Source organism: Aquarana catesbeiana, linkage group LG10, assembly GCF_042186555.1.
Source record: "Aquarana catesbeiana isolate 2022-GZ linkage group LG10, ASM4218655v1, whole genome shotgun sequence".
Taxonomy (NCBI): Eukaryota; Metazoa; Chordata; class Amphibia; order Anura; family Ranidae; genus Aquarana; species Aquarana catesbeiana.
This window is the reverse complement of record NC_133333.1, coordinates 178,783,885-178,800,033: the sequence shown is the minus strand read 5'-3', so window position 1 is coordinate 178,800,033 and position 16,149 is coordinate 178,783,885. Positions and strand designations below refer to the sequence as shown.

The window sequence follows — 16,149 nt, the reverse complement described above, 5'->3', positions numbered from 1 at the left end:
GAAGCCATATCTATTATTTCATGTGCTTCTTCTATGATGAAGGTTGGAAGGGGATCTTTGGATAATTTGGCATAAGTGTTAGTGTCAGAAAGTAATCGTAATGATTCTTTAAAGATAGTCAGACTTGTTTTGAACTACTAGGCCACCACCTTTATCTGCCGTTTTGATTATTAAATTGGAGTTTTTGGTAGGGTCATTAAGGGCAATGCGTTCAGAGGGAGAAAGGTTAGGCGATGTGGAAGGAGTGTGGGGATTGTGTTGGCACAGGTGGCGTATGTCTGCATAGACAACCTGGTAGAAGGTTTAGATGAATGGCCCTTTGGCAAAAGACAGACTTGGGGCGAAAGGTAATATGTTGAGGTGGGTACATGTTGAGTAAGAAGATCAACATATTGTTCTTCATCTTTATTGTATAATTGTTTTAGAAGAGATTGGGTATGGTCTGAAGTGGTGGAATCCAATGTACCATCCTGGACTGGATCTGACTTCAGGATGGCCTCTGGGTTGTTCTCCTGTTTAAGAGCCTTCATGGTGAAGTAGCGTTTGACCGTGAGATTTCTGGTGAATCTATTTAGATCTATAAAAAGTTGAAATGGGTTCGGGGCTACTGAAGGAGCAAAAGTAAGGCCTCTGCTGAGTAAGGAAATTTCAGAGGAGGAGAGGCAATGGTCTGAAAGATTAAAAATCTTTATAGTCTTCAAACTTTTCTTTGGGTGTCTGATTCTTCCCCCTCCGAACACACGCTCCTCCCCGCTCTCTCTCCAACCGGAAGTGACATACACCACTGTCTGTGAGCCATCCTGAGTGTCTGGAAGCACTGGGAAACACCGGCGTCCCTGGACACATCAGCTGCCTCTTCACCAGTGAAAAGATAGTCTTTCCCAAGAACGGATGAACCACATTATTAATCCCACATGCGCTGACATCTCATACATCTTGTGAGTTACCAATTGTCTTTTATGGAATAAAATGTCTTAATGCTGCACTTAGATGGTCCTGCTCTCCTTCTGTCTTTGCCTTCCACAGAGTTACTTCTAGCCTGTCACAAGCTGCCAGCCATCCACAGTCAGCTTATCTAAGAACACTTCAACTGTCCTTGTGCCACAAATATACCCCTCCAGATGAACTCGATGTGAAAGAGTTCTAATTACCCACGCTCTTTTTTCAGCTGATCGAGCGCACACGATCGAATGTACTTTCTCTTGCCATGCAGCCAGCAACCTGCCAATGTTTTTTTTTTTTAAGTCATGGATGTGACTTCAGTTAAATGGAAATGTGGCCAGCTGCGATGAATTATTACTATTCATGCCATCCTTTCGTACCTCTGCCTGTACTACATTAGAACACAAATAGCAAGGCATCTTTCAACAATCATCAGGCTACAAAACCTGGTTGGATCTTGGTATCACAAATCTCTGACCTCTGAATAAAAATAGTTGAAAAATAAAACCTCCTCAGAAGCACTAGAAGAGAAGTGGTGCTCAAACTGGTGTGTATTAAAGCTGTAGCACAGATGGGCACCAGGTTCTTGGGGAATAATGTACTATCATGAAATAAAGGTTTTATTGATTTCGATTTGAAATGACGCATTTTGAAAGTGATGCTCAGGAAATAGAAAATGCAAGCAGCCATTCTCTTTGAAATTAAAAAAAAAGGCTAAAACTTCAAAATGTGACTTCTAGAATACATTCCCCAGGAAATGATAGAGGAGGGGTTTGTTTTAGGCTGTGCAAGATCTTAGAACAATTGTATTAGAAAAGGGGCAAATAAAATAGACCTATATAAAAGTTACATTGCTAAATTGACCCAATGTGAAACCATCATTTACTCATTCAGGGCAAAATAGCCTTAGTTCCCAATTTAGGTCCCATTCATACCAGTGAACGTGCATTAGGCTAAAGTTACACTAGCTTCAAAAGTAGGTGTTTATTGGGTGTTTTTGAAGCCTCATAAACACCTGTCAAAATGGTGTGCATTGCAGGTCACATTTGCGTTGCACCAGATACGTATCATTTGGCTGGCTTTACCCCACCCTAAATGTCTCCATTTATTTCAACGTAAATGTGCTATGGTTTTATAGTGAGCTTGAGATGCATTAGTAAAACTTTCTTAGCAAAGATGATAAGAGAAATCCATACAATAGAAAACCAACACAGATAAGACATCTGGAAAGCATTATTTAATGCAACGTAAACGCTTTAGGAACACATCAGCGGCTCAATATGGGATACACATATAAGCAAATGGAATTAAAAGATGGAGCTGTGCTACAGATATCACACAAAAAATGCAACTAGTGCACACGTGTATTTAAAAATTGCTCCCAACACCAAAGAAAAGGAAAAATATTTTTAAATCAGTCCATAGATGTAAACATATGTGCTCTTCATGTGTGATAACACCACAGACTCGTGTTCCTCCACCACATAGATAGAAATCTCACATGCATGTGTCAGGCTGAGATTTGTGGAGGAGGGGGAGGAGAGAGAAGAGTGGACAAAGACCAGGCCACCATGGACTGACCGGACACAGCTTGCTGCCCCAACCCCCCCATAGACGCCGAGCCCCAGACACACTGACAAGGAACACGCTCTCAGGAACAAGTAACTTATGTGAGGCTGTGCGGGGATTCAGACCACTGAATGACCGAATCCCTGTGATCGCTTGTTGTGCGTTCCTGCTGTACATAGTACCTGAGAGCTGTCATCCTCATCCCTGTGGAAAAGGCCCTGGTTGGGTTATTAGCCGCAAGCCCATACTAAGCTTGCCTCTGGTAAGCACGCAATCTATGTGGTGGAGGAACATGAGTCTGTGGTGTTATCACAAGTTATATGAAGAGCACATATGTTTACATCTATGGACTAATTTAAAAATATTTTTTCTTTTCTTTGGTGTTGGGAGCAAGTTCAATACACGTGTGCACTATTTGCATCTTTTGTGTGATATCTGTAGCGCAGCTCCATCTTTTAATTCTAGTGTGCATGCGTGTTGCAACGCATTGTATAACACATCACAGTGTTCGTTTTTTGTCTTTTATTAACTTTACTAACTTAATTACCCTGAAAGTTCTTTCAACTCATGCACAGCAGCAGGTTCTGCCCTGTTATAGCGCTTGGCAATATGCTGCGATGGACAACTTTTTTCAGCGTACACCAACAAAGCGCATTGATGTTAACTGAGGGAATAGGACAGAAGGCAAATCTTTGTCTATGCCTTGGGACGGTTATATCCAACGCTACTCAGCTCAACTTAACAGGTAAAGCTAAACTTCAAGCAAACATCTAAACACTCAGTTGAATTTATATATAGGAGATGTTTTCTAGCCAAATGATTGTGTTCAAACAGTCCTGATATTACACAACCCCCTAGACCAGTGTTTCTCAACCATTTTTCAGTCAAGGCACCCTTTAAAATTATGGACAATCTCGAGGCACCCTCCAAAATTATAGACAGTCTTGAGGCACTCCATTCTAAAATGTAAAAACGATTCTGATAGTTTTACATAATGCAGCAACATTAATACACGTAGGACACCAAAGTTAAAGAGGATTTATTCTTCCAAAGCAAATACACCTTTTTCAAACTGGCACTGACTAGTATTCCAAGGTTTCTCTTCTCCCTCAGTTTTCCTCCATCTCTTGGCTAATGAGACCCCAAAGCTGATGGAGAGAGGCAAGGGAGGGTCAAACAAGGATGATATGCAGGCAACTGACATCCTCCTCATCAACAGATGATATCATTGATCGTGAGAAAGTTGGCAGCTTGAAGGTTGTTATGGTGCATAATGAAAACTGTGGCTTTGTGTAAATAAAAGGCAGGTTTTATTCACCCACTAGCTTGTATACAATTTTGTGGCAATTTTTAGGCATTTTGCCAAGGCACCCTTGTAGAAACCTCAAGGCACCCTGGTTGAAAAAGGCTGCCTTAGACAGCATAGCCAGGTATGTGACCTCAGTTTTCACCACTGTACTTAAATACAGCTTGTATGAAAATTTGCCAGTACATTGGGTGACTGGACCAATGCTGTTCAAAAGCACTTCAACATTTGGTTTACTTTTACCATTTGATTTTGGGATGAATGGAATTTACCTTACTAAAACTACATTTACTGTTCAAAATGTATTCTTCAACTCCCCAACCGACCCCTCCAACTTCTGATTTTAACTGTGCAAGAGCAGCAAAATAGGATGAATCATCCCTGTTCTTTCCTACTGTCAGCATGTTCCTGGTCATCTTATATGTATGTAGCACAGCTGGCTGGCTCTCCCAATTCGGGTTTTGAACTGTACAGCAGAGATGATAGGAAGAGGATACCTAAATAGATTAGGTACATACTTCCTCTAAGTAAAATGCTGCATCTCAAGGTTGCCATCTACTGTAGGTTCTTTACACTCTAGCGATGGTTACATGGTACTTCTCAAGAAGGGTTTGCTGACGGTGACAACTTTGGACTATGCCAGCATATCATGCATTGAAACAGACACTTGACCTCACCATCAGATGACTGAGTGTCAGACTGACAAGGCAGAAACACAATAGTCACTTCATACCAGGAAGTGTCTAAAAAAAGGACCCTTGTGGTGGGATCACCAGGTTTAAAAATAATGAAAAAACAATGGAAGTTTTAACATGTATTTAACATATTAAAACTAATGTGTAAATGTATTTATTGGGTTTATATGTGCTAGAAGTGTTCGTTAAATAGTGGGCTCCCTGATTTCTGGGTTGTAGGTCTTTTTCCCTACTTACAATTGAACTTCTATTCAGCACCAATGTTGGCTGTCTGCTAACCTTAGCACAGATTTCTGTATCAGTATCATTCTGCATCTAGTTTTCTGCTGACAGTCTGTTTTTGGCTGTGCAAATTGAAATGTAATTCAGCACATCCCGGGCACATTTGGAGACATTTCTAATTTCCGTCTGCTCTTTAGATTTAATCTCCAAGGTACCAGGGTATAATTTTTCTCTGTTGTTTTGTTTTTCTATACAGTAGTGAATTGTTGATATGATGGATCTGTACACAGATGCAATTATTCCTTACACTAAGGATTTGGGCTTTCATATTTCTGTGCCACCGCAAACTTAGAAAAATACTTATTGTTTATTTTCAGATTCAACTTATCAAAGCAGAAAAAGCAGGACTGTCGGTGAAACTAATGATGGCTAAAAATGTCAGGTTGCTGCTGGAGTAAAGATGAATTTTTTTATGACTCTGTTTCTTTCCAAAAAAAATGATGGCGTGGACAATGGAGAGAAATGCAAAGAAAAAAAAAAGATAAAAAAACGTAATGGACTGTAGTACAATATAGGCCCATTTAGATCTTTCCACATCGTTGCGATTCATTAATGTGCATTATGTGTGAATGCCGTCTCCTCATTTGAATGGGATGTTGCTCCAACACAGACCAAAAATCAGACGAGCCCTTTTCTTTGATGATGCACACCACAACACATATATCATGCCATATATATGGTTATTAGCACCTATAAAAGTGCTCCTCTTTTTCAATAGCCAGAAGCTGTACAGCATTTTTTTTAAACCTATTAGAAATTTTACATTTTGCTCATTACAATGGGGGTCTAGCTAAAGCTAGTTATGGGAAATTCACACCCTTCATTCTTATTTAGCAAGATATACATGGCCTATTGAATACAAATATGATTTATAAAATTGATTTAAAAGGCAACAGAAGAAGCTGTGGGCTCCTTTTTTACCTGCTTTATCAGGTTAACCTTAACTAACCTTTTGCTATATAAAAGAGATTTTATTGTGTGAAGACTAAAAAGGATATGTAAAGCTTTGTTTACAAAAAACAAAACAAAAAACAAATACAAAAAACAAACATGTTATACTTACCTCCTCTGTGCAGTTGGTTTTGCACAGAGTGGCCCTGATCCTCCTTTTCGGCGGTCGCCCAGCAGCACTCCTGGCTCCTCCTCTTCTCGAGAGCCCTGTTAGAGAGCCGCTCTCCCTCAGGGCACTCGTGTGGGTGAGCTCCTGTGTCCTGCTGCTGCATCTATTGACACAGACAGCAGGATTCGGCCCCACCCGACTCCGGCGTCATTGGATTTGATTGACAGCAGTGGGAACCAATGGCTGCATTGCTATCAATCTATCCAATCAGGACCAGAGAAACAGGCTGGAGCAGGTGTGCTCACCCCAGTCACTGAAAAGACTGGATTCAGGTAAGTAAAAGGGGGGATCTGGGGGGATGCTGCATCACAGGAGGTTTTTCACCTTAATGCATAGAATTGGAAAATGCTAATTCTTTTGTAAAATCAGTGCCATGATTCTCTTAGTGTCAAAAGTTTACTTTGTGAAAAAAATTTAAAAAAAGGAAGTAGCAAGCTTAAAATGATACAAACCTAAAAGAATTAAAGTATATGTAAAGGTAACACTTTTTTTTTTGTTTTTGGATAAAGTGTGGAAGAATCAGACCTTTTGTTGAGGGGGGGGGCACTCATTGAGGAGATTCACCCCTCTGTCTTTGTGTCCATTGTCACTGAGACAGAAAGTAAGAATAAATACCAAATTTTGTCCTTAGAGCCAATCAGTGAGCGCCAATCATCCAAAGGTAACAAAATGTTCCACTGACAATTGTCTAAAATGGGAATTCCCCTTTACTTTGGGGAAATGTCCTATTATTTCCTGTTGTATCTCTAGGACAGGAAGTAAAGGGAACTTTTTCCAGTGAGCTGCAGACAGAAACATAACTCAAGAGAGTGTTAACTGTTCTTTGTCTAACACTTAAAAAAAAAAAAAAAAGTTATACCCTATACAAAACCCTAGGGTTTGTTCAGAATTTCAAGCTTTTTCAGAATGCACTTGACAGGTAGTGAAACAGCCTTTCTTAACCCCTAAAAGAAATGCCTGCTTAAACCCCTAATTCCCCCCCCCCTTCCCCTTATTCAGTTAAGTAGGTTACGTTTGTTTGGGGGTACTGGGTACCAAACACAGCAGGGGGGTCATTTTTGCTGCCTTTGCAGTTTGAGAGGGAGCGGTTGGGGGGGGGGGGGGGGGCAGTAAAATTGCAGATCAATGCATGTGTTTATCACCCCCTCCTTCCGAAATGGAAGTGTAAGCAGGGCCTAAAAAATAAAATTGCTTGGAAACTGCTCGTAGTTTCCTTTCAAAAATACACAAATCGCCACAAACTATTGAGATGAATATTAGCTCATCAGTTGCAATGCACCATGGTCCTTTTACATTCTTCCCCAGCAACATAATAAAGCATTCCTGCCCAGAAGCAAAGTTTGCTTAAAATTGTATTTCATGAAAATGGCAATTATGTCAACTCTGTAGGAGAAGCTAGGGAATCACAAGTTATTCTACCCTTTAACACTGAACTTTAACAATGCATGAAAGATGTGGCTAGAATATGGTAGCCTAGAATGACAGACAGAGGGAACAGCATAATATTGGAGACCCCCCCTAGGCAAGGCTTGTAGCTCTAACACTGCCAATAGCTCTACCTGCAGCCAGTAAGTGGTCCGTCCATATTTCAACATTACGGTACTTTGTATTCCAACAAAGAATCCCTGAGATGGAATCATACAATCTCCAATAAATTATTTAGCGTGGGTATTTTCCAATAAAAGACCTTCCAAAGTCAATCTAAACCAGAAAAACATTTGCATTGACATTGAGCAATTTTACTGCCTTAAGGCATGGACAAATAAAATCTGAAAATAACAGGCTGAAGCCTGGGCGGATTACGCCAATATCATCTGGTCTCATCTGCTCACATGATAATTTTAAGGCTATTTTGTGGGATTGCAGGTTTCAGTTATGAGGTTTAGGCAATACTGTCACTGCTGCTACAATCATGGATGAGAATGTCACTTTAAATGATTATAACACACTGTAATGCCGCGTACACACGGTCGGACTTTTCGTCTACAAAAGTCCGACAGTCTGTCCGACAGACTTCCGGCGGACTTTCGGCGGACTTGCAGCAGACTTTCTAACGAACGGACTTGCCTACACACGACCACACAAAAGTCCGACGGATTCGTACGTGATGACGTACACCGGACTAAAATAAGGAAGTTCATAGCCAGTAGCCAATAGCTGCCCTAGCATGGGTTTTTGTCCGTCGGACTAGCACACAGACGAGCGGATTTCGGGGTCCGTCGTAGTTACGACGTAAAGATTTGAAGCATGTTTCAAATCTAAAGTCCGTCGGATTTGAGGCTGAAAAAGTCTGCTGAAAGTCCGGAGAAGCCCACACACGATCGGATTACCAGCCAGCTTTAGTCCGTCGGCGTCCGTTGGACTTTTGTAGACGAAAAGTCCGACCGTGTGTACGCGGCATAAGAGAACGGAATAGAGCCCTATGAATGCATGCTGGGAAACTGATTTGTTATTCTGCCATTGCTTGCATCAAATCAAAAGCAAACTCTTTAAAGCACAGAAATTTTAAACATGTACAACATCCATACAAAGAATTCCAACATATTAAAATCATTTGCAGAGATGCTTTGCTGCTAAAAAATATATATCTAAGCTAGTTAAGGATGACCACAGGAAGCTACATTCCATCATTACAAATTTACTACGTGCTTAATGAATGTGAAATTTGAGCTGTAGTTTAGCCCAAGATCAAACCCCGTGATGGCTCATTTGCAGTACATGAATACCACGAGTTCAATGAGGCAGTTGTCAGCGAGGTGATCATAACACATAACTAAGTCATTAAAAATCTCCCAAGTAGAGGAACCATAATCAATAACTAGATTTAAGAAGTTTATTTTGTATTAGTCTAACTGCATACAACCAAAACTTTTTTTCCAATTTTTAATATACTGGGAAAGGCTTAGCAGCTCTCACGGGATTGTTGTATGTCCACACTGAGACGATTGTCAATGGGAACAAAGACAGAAACTCCAAAATGTTATAACTTACCAGAAGAGGAGGGGAGACCTTTAAATAGGGACATTTCTTTTGGTGACAGTTGTCTAAAAGAGTGTGTTTATCCACATTTTGGAGAGTTCCTCACACATTCTGTCAAGTATGCAGGACAGGAAGTGAAGGAAAATCTCACCAATGGGACACAGACTGAAACATCCAGTTCCTACTCTATGCTGTGTAAGCTAGCAATCATGATTTGGATTGTTGGGGTCTGGAGATAAATTCCCTCCACGGAAATCATGAGTAGGTTCTCCCTATGTTTGCATAAATTTCAATCAGATGTTCCAGTTACTTTTAAACCCAAAAACAAATTGGTCCTGTAAATGCCTAATACCTGGCCATCTACTCCTTTAACTGTTCTGATCTGCTGAAATGCATACTACAATGCAATATTTATATGTCACTTGTAATTGGAAGTGTGACAGACCATGGGTACAGAGCACAGCACATCATAGGACCCCTGCAATCAGGCGTAAGATAAATATTGTATAAGTGGTTTCCAGTAACAGCAATATAAATTATTGAAATTCATACATGGGAATTGTTTTACCTGCCAGGTTGCACAGCCAGATCCTTAGCACCCTCTGTTGTAGCAACACAACATGATCAAAAATGTTGGACAAAACACATCTCCTTTCTCCTGATTGGCCAGTGAAGGATTAGAAATCCAATAGTGAGGCCATCTCTCTGCTCTTACTTAGCCATCAAAACTGACACATATCACACTTTGGTGGCTATACAATCTCTGCTCTTACTGCTACCATCTGTATCAAAGCCTGCTTGACTCCCAGTGCCGACCTTCTGATTTCTATATAGAAAGGCAGATATCAAGGTATTTATACTAATTGCACTTTCAAATACAACATACAAATCTGCATCCCTGTTTTATATCTGCGCAGAGTTAAGTTTTAAGCATTCCCAGGGGAAAACTGTACCAATATTCTTCCTTATTTTTTTTTCTTTACATACTATATGTATTTAAAATTTATGGGACAAGACACGAAAAAGGAAAAAAACAAGACAAAAACACCACATAACATCAAGCATACTAACCTGACAAAGGTTCTAATCCCAAATATATGAAGGAGTATGCATATTCACACATTTTCCTACCTACAGTTGCCTTGTGACGCCTACTCATCTCCGCCATGACTCAAGAATGAACCTTTTACTTCTTTTCAGAACAGATGTGGGATTGAAAAGCCTTGAAATTGGTCAGCGACTTAAGAATTAAAATACAACAGAAGAAGAAAGGATTGCAGTGGATGGATCAGGATCATTTTCCCACTGTCCGATCTTTGTTCTAATTTGAACATATTTTAATTTACCTGCTGCAAGCGTCTATATGCCCAATTCTAAGACTACTTCTTCACTCTGTACAAGTACACCATCATAAAAAATGCCAGCAATTTCTTTATAGCACAACAAAAATAAAATTAAATATACTAACATTGTGAAATAAAAAATGTAATAAAATAAAATCATTTGACCCCTTTTATTAGATTTTTCTTCTTACCAATCTGACCAATTTTCATGTTTGGTGATGCTACGATGCTTCCCCCAATCCATAAAAACTCCTCTGCCAGCCAAGAGATCCCAGACTTCTTTTGCTGTAAAGGTGGTTTGGAGCACTCCATTGTTTTAGGTGCAAATATTTAGATAAACCTAGAATAAAGGTCTTCTGGCTAACTTCCAGAATAGTAAAGAACTCCATAGGAGTAGGCAGCCAAAATATCCAAAGTACCACAAAGAAAAAGCCACCAAGCAACCAGTCTATGGGAAGACATGGATGGCTTTAGGGACATCTGACTAACTGTGTACTTCATACTCTATCAGGATACATTTATAGGAATATATGGACACTCATGTCCAGCCAAAGGTAAAAGAACACATATTCAGTTGGCAAACACGCAGAAAAAAAGTATCATTATCCGATAAAAGTTCAGCATCTTTTGTGTAAATTCCAAGTATCAGCTTCAATCTTCAGAAAGTCAATAAAAACATGTAAATTTAAATTCTAATCCTATTCTAGAGCTTTCTCACTAAACCAAAAAACATGGGTTCCTTCAGCAGAAAGTGGCTGCATTCAGTACAGTGCTTGAAACCCCCCACTTGCTAAAACTAAACAGACCAACATTCAGCAGCACATTGAAGTGGATTTCTAAATCTGTCACGTGTAATAATCCCTAGACCAGGTCTCCGCTCTATCTAGCCAGAGGATTACCATCCTACGAAAGGCAATGAAAGAAAAATAGATTTGTTTTACGCTGTAGCCTCTTTCCCAAAGGTAAGGACTACTAGAATGAACGAGTTGCCACAAGAACTTAACTATTTATGGTTAGCTAATATACTCTGGAGAGAGATGCAGGATGCTCAAGATATTCCAAATGGAAACTTAATTAATCGTTTTCTCAAGAGAGTCTTCCACACGCTAAAGTCACTAGACTATCATATATTGTTTTCAAACGGGATTCAAATTTTTTTTTAAATACTTAATTCAGTACTCAAAATTGAGATTCATAAAGCCAAAATTTCACTGTCTTCATTCGTGAAATAAATTATTTTTTATAAAATCCTCATTTTGAAACAAAATATTTAATATAAGGAATGTCTAGGTGCTTCTCCTTTCACAGCGACTGCAGATCATGTTTGGATTTGAAAAAGGAAAGCCCAGCACCACCTTTGTACTTGTTGTCTGTTTCTGCAGCCTGAAGATGTAGATGGTACTGTCTCTACTATGAGAGGAGGGGGTGCTGCTCTTCCTCTGTGCTATTCAGCTGTACATGTAAGCAATCAGAGTTCCTGCTATTTAGGTCTGTACTCACATCAAAGTAGCAAACAAGTTACTTTAAAACCTGTCCAACCTGCTAGCTGAAATAGGTGTGGAATATTGATATACTGTATTCCACATTACATGCCTGCTCGGTTCACACTAGTGCAAAAAAAAAACAAAGTTTGCCAGTAACTCACTAGGGTATAAACGCTGAAAAGCTCAAGCACAGCGTCCCTTAAAATTGCTGACTCACCATTCAAGGTGTGATCCAGGTAGTCGAAGAGTTAAACACAAAGAACAAGGTGGGGAATGACCTCACCTAAAGGAGATTACTAAGGACCATGCAGCATAAGAGAAGGGAACTTTAAATTTAAAGTTCTCTTATCTAATACGGCATGGTCTTTAGCAATGTCTTTTAGGTAAAGTTCCCTTATCTTATGCTGCATGGTCCTTAGTAATCCCTTTTAGGTAAAGTTACCTTATCTTATGCTGCATGTTTCTTAGTACTCTCTTTTAGGTAAAGTTCCCTTATTTTATGCTGCATGGTCCTTCGTAATCTTTTTTAGGTGAGGTCATTCCCCACCTTGTTCGTTTTCGGTTCACACTAGCCCCACTCCAAAGTCGCATAACTTTCAGTGCAACTTTGATGTGACTTTTTACTCTCTGTGGCATTGATGTTGTATCAAAGTCGGACCAAGTAGTGCAGGAACTTTTTCTAAATTTGAACAGACTTATGCAGCATTAGTTAAGATAATTCTCATAGGGAAACATTGAATTTCACATTTCATCCGACCTGGGGTCTCACAAGCCAGATCCTATGTCGCATCAGTATAAACCAGTATATGCATATATTGAAAAGGTTATTTAATTAACCTTGAACATATTACATAAGAAAAGTAAAAGCAAATCATTATGCTTTTACTAGATAGTTCAGAAGATTGCATTGCAACGCAGTATATTACATTCCTTGCATGCCTGTAGATGACTATAATGAGTATAATGAATGAAGCCTTGAACTATCACTTAAGTCCATTGCCTTCTCTCAGATGCCGGGGGATTTGATAAGTGACAGTGCTAAACATACTTTAAAAGAGGTTAATGTGGGAAAATCCCTCTTGCTACCATTCCTGAAAAACACAGAGCATAAGTACTTACAGAATAAGCCTATTAAATGACGTTCCTATTTTATTTCATTTTGCTCTTAGATAAACCTCTTTGTGAATGGTTTTATAGTCAAAACACTGGGGGGTTGCGGTGATGTAAAACAAATGGACAAAGCACACAAGTGCTCTGTTAGAAGACCAAATGGGCAATGCAAGCAAAGGCCCAAAGAGCAATATAACCCAAAACAACCAATCTGAACATGGAATTCAACAGCTTAGACTTGAAAACTGATTTTTGTTTTGGCTGCTGCAGATTATTGTACATTACTGTTTTCTGATCCAGGGAAACAGATAATAGGAATAAAATAAACACAAAATAAAAGTGAAATTAAATAAATTGGAATGCTCCTTACCGGTATTGTAAATAAATTATGAAACCAATATGGGGGACACTTACCCTCATAATGGTCATGGCATGGTTAGGGTTGAGCAAATCAGCCTGGGTTCAGTTTACAAATTTTCCTTGAAGTTTGCAAACTTGCAATGAACCCCATTGCAGCAAAGGGGGCACTACCAATTTGTAGGGCTAATAAGCAAGCCATTGTCAAACAACACAACAAGCTTGAGAATCTGTGCACTGCAATAGGGGATATGTACTGTGTGTAATGTCATAATAATAAAAAAAAAAAAAAATACGGTATCTCTCATAACAGATAGAATTATCAGATTTCTCAAACCACTTCAGCATACAATGACGATGTGGCTACTGTGAGCCCATCCTTTTATAGGAAAAGGGGGACGGTTATCTATTCTTTCAAATTTTGGGCTTTTGTGACTTAAGAAAAAGCTATGCACTGCCTTATAGGTTGTTCATTATTTCTGCTGGTGATCCTACAAACTTCTTCATGGTAGCGGAAAATTCAAACCCCTTCCTCATCCTTTAAAATCCTTTTTTAAACTGATATATATCTTACAGAGGTTATAGCCCTCCCTTACTCTATCCAAATGAAAAAAGCTTTGCCTATAGTTCTACTTTAACATAAAATTACCAACACGCAACAACCAACCTAGCCACTAAAAGAATACTTCCCAATCCTTTCCATAGCTTTGACCCAACAATCTTAACCACTTAAGGACCAAGCCCATTTTTTTGGTTGAAAATTACTTAGAACCCTCAAATTTTATATTAAACTTACTTGGTATGTTTTGAGGTGTGCTCCTTCAAAGTCCCATGGGCATTTTTATTTTTTGGTGTGTGTGTGTAATATATGTGTGTGTGTGTGTGTGTGTGTGTGTGTGTGTGTGTGTGTGTGTGTGTGTGTCTTACAAGCAGGTTTTTTTGGAAAAAATACACTTTTTTTTAAATTAAAAAATAAGACAACAGTAAAGTTAGCCCAATTATTTTTTATACCGTGAAAGATAATGTTATGCCAAGTAAATTGATACCCAACATGCATGCTTCAAAATTGCGCCCACTCGTGCAATGGCGACAAACTTTGACCCTTAAAAATCTCCATAGGCGAAGTTTAAAAATTTCTACAAGTTACCAGTTCTGAGTTACAGAGGAGGTCTTTTGCTAGAAGTATTGCTCTCCCTCTGAGAATCGTGGCAATGTGTCATTTGAACACAGTTGTCATGTGCGGGCGTGACTTGGCTTCTGCGCGCGAGCTCATCGGGACGGGGCGCTTTAAATTTTTTTTTACACTGTCCGTTTAAAAAAAAAAAAAAAAAATTTTTGGGTCACTTTTATTCCTATTACAAGGAATGTAAACATCCCTTGTAATAGAAAAAAAAAAAAAAGCATGACAGGACCTCTTAAATGTTAGATCTGGGGTCAAAAAGACCTCAGATATCACATTTACACCAAAATGCAATAAAAATAAATAAATAAATTTAAAAAAATCCCCTTTAAGACCATTGGGTAGAAGTGATGTTTGACGTCGCTTCATTCATCCAATGTTATGGAGCCGAGCGAGGGCCATATTTCCCTCACTCTGCTCCATGTCTCAGAGGGCAGAGGACCCGATTGTCTCCGCTGCTATCGAAGGCTCCGGTAAATGGCGGAGACTACTGGAGCGCAGCGGGAGGGGGCCTTCTTCTGCTCCCGATAAAAGTGATCTTGAGTCGAATCCATTGCGGAGACTACTTTTATCAGAAAGGGGATCGTCTGCTTTTTAAAAATGCCGGGGTTATGGCAGCTACCAACGTATAATGATGGCTGGCGGTCCGCAAGATGTTAATTGGACAACTAAAAATCAATGAAGAACTGATAGAAGAACAATGAAAAACTCAAGGAATAACTCAATGACAACCTGGGCTCATAGGAATTAGCTTGGATGAATCTGGTTGTCATTACACCTACAATGGCTGGGACCGGAAGTAGTGAGTTGTGCAGCGAATGTTTTTTTTATTTTTTTCTTAAGCCCAGGTTCACACTATACCGGGCTGCGGATCGCACAGGAGCGCTGTGCGTACCTGTTCCCCGTTTCAGGGCCGATTCTATGCCTGAATTCGGCCCTGAAACGGAGCCAAAGATGCACAGCGTTTTTGTGCAGTGCGCTCCGCAGTCGCCCCGGGGATATGTGAACCGGCTCCATAGGGAGCCAGTCACATTCTCCTACTATGCGAATTAGATGTGGAGAAACGCACATCTAAATCGCATAGGTGTGAACCCGGGCTTATTCACCAGATACTTGGCACTGCAATTTTTAAAAAGCAGTAAATACCTTTGTAGTTCTGGCACTCTGGAGCAGCTCACAGCAGAAAAGCGCTTGAAGTTTTTCAAGTTGTTTTCTAGACAGCCCAGCTTACTGCTAATGAGTCAGGACTAGGAGGGGAGGGGAAGCTGAGCTGCCACTGTTGGCAGGGGGAGCTGAGCTGTGAAGTTATTGCTGGAGGGGGCAGGGAGAGCTTAGCTGCTCAGATCATGAGCCGAAATACATTAGTATCTCTGCTGTTAACTTTGAGGAAGAATTCCTCCACAGTGTCGCCAGTGACATAGGTCAGAGAGGGTTTGTGTTAAAGCGTATTTACTGTTTATCATGAATATTTTGCTATTTGAATCTCCATATCCATAATCTTTAAAGAGAAAATGTGTGGCCACAAGACAAATAGACACCTGCATACTATTACTTTAGTCTCCAATGCCAGGTGCTTGCACATGTGTTAGGAGCACCCCCAGACCCCAGAAAAGCAGAGAGATCTAATAAGGAAGCAGCAACCAGCTCCTGTTGTCCCTCTGCTACATCCTATGCCTTGCTAGAGGCTCTTCATTTTAATGGTCAGATCAACTATCAAGACACAAAGGCCTTTTTTGTTGCTTTTCCTTAAACAATCAACCTGCTTTTAACGACCTTCCTGCC

At 39.9% G+C, this 16,149-nt stretch overlaps 1 protein-coding gene across 6 annotated transcripts in view; it reads right to left on the bottom strand.

The window, feature by feature from the left end:
* PLCH2 (phospholipase C eta 2) overlaps nt 1-16,149 on the bottom strand; it is a 1,074,339-nt gene that overhangs the window by 373,812 nt on the left and 684,378 nt on the right. For 2 of the 6 annotated variants that reach the window (XM_073603002.1, XM_073603005.1), the window contains exon 1: nt 10,428-10,563. The exons of 3 other annotated variants lie outside the window; for them this stretch is intronic. In XM_073603002.1, the coding sequence (XP_073459103.1) occupies nt 10,428-10,548 (121 nt within the window). In that variant the 5' untranslated portion in view covers nt 10,549-10,563. Of the gene's footprint in view, nt 1-9,964; nt 10,055-10,427; nt 10,564-16,149 lie in introns of those variants that run through there. One more of the 6 variants, XM_073603000.1, reaches the window with a different exon arrangement.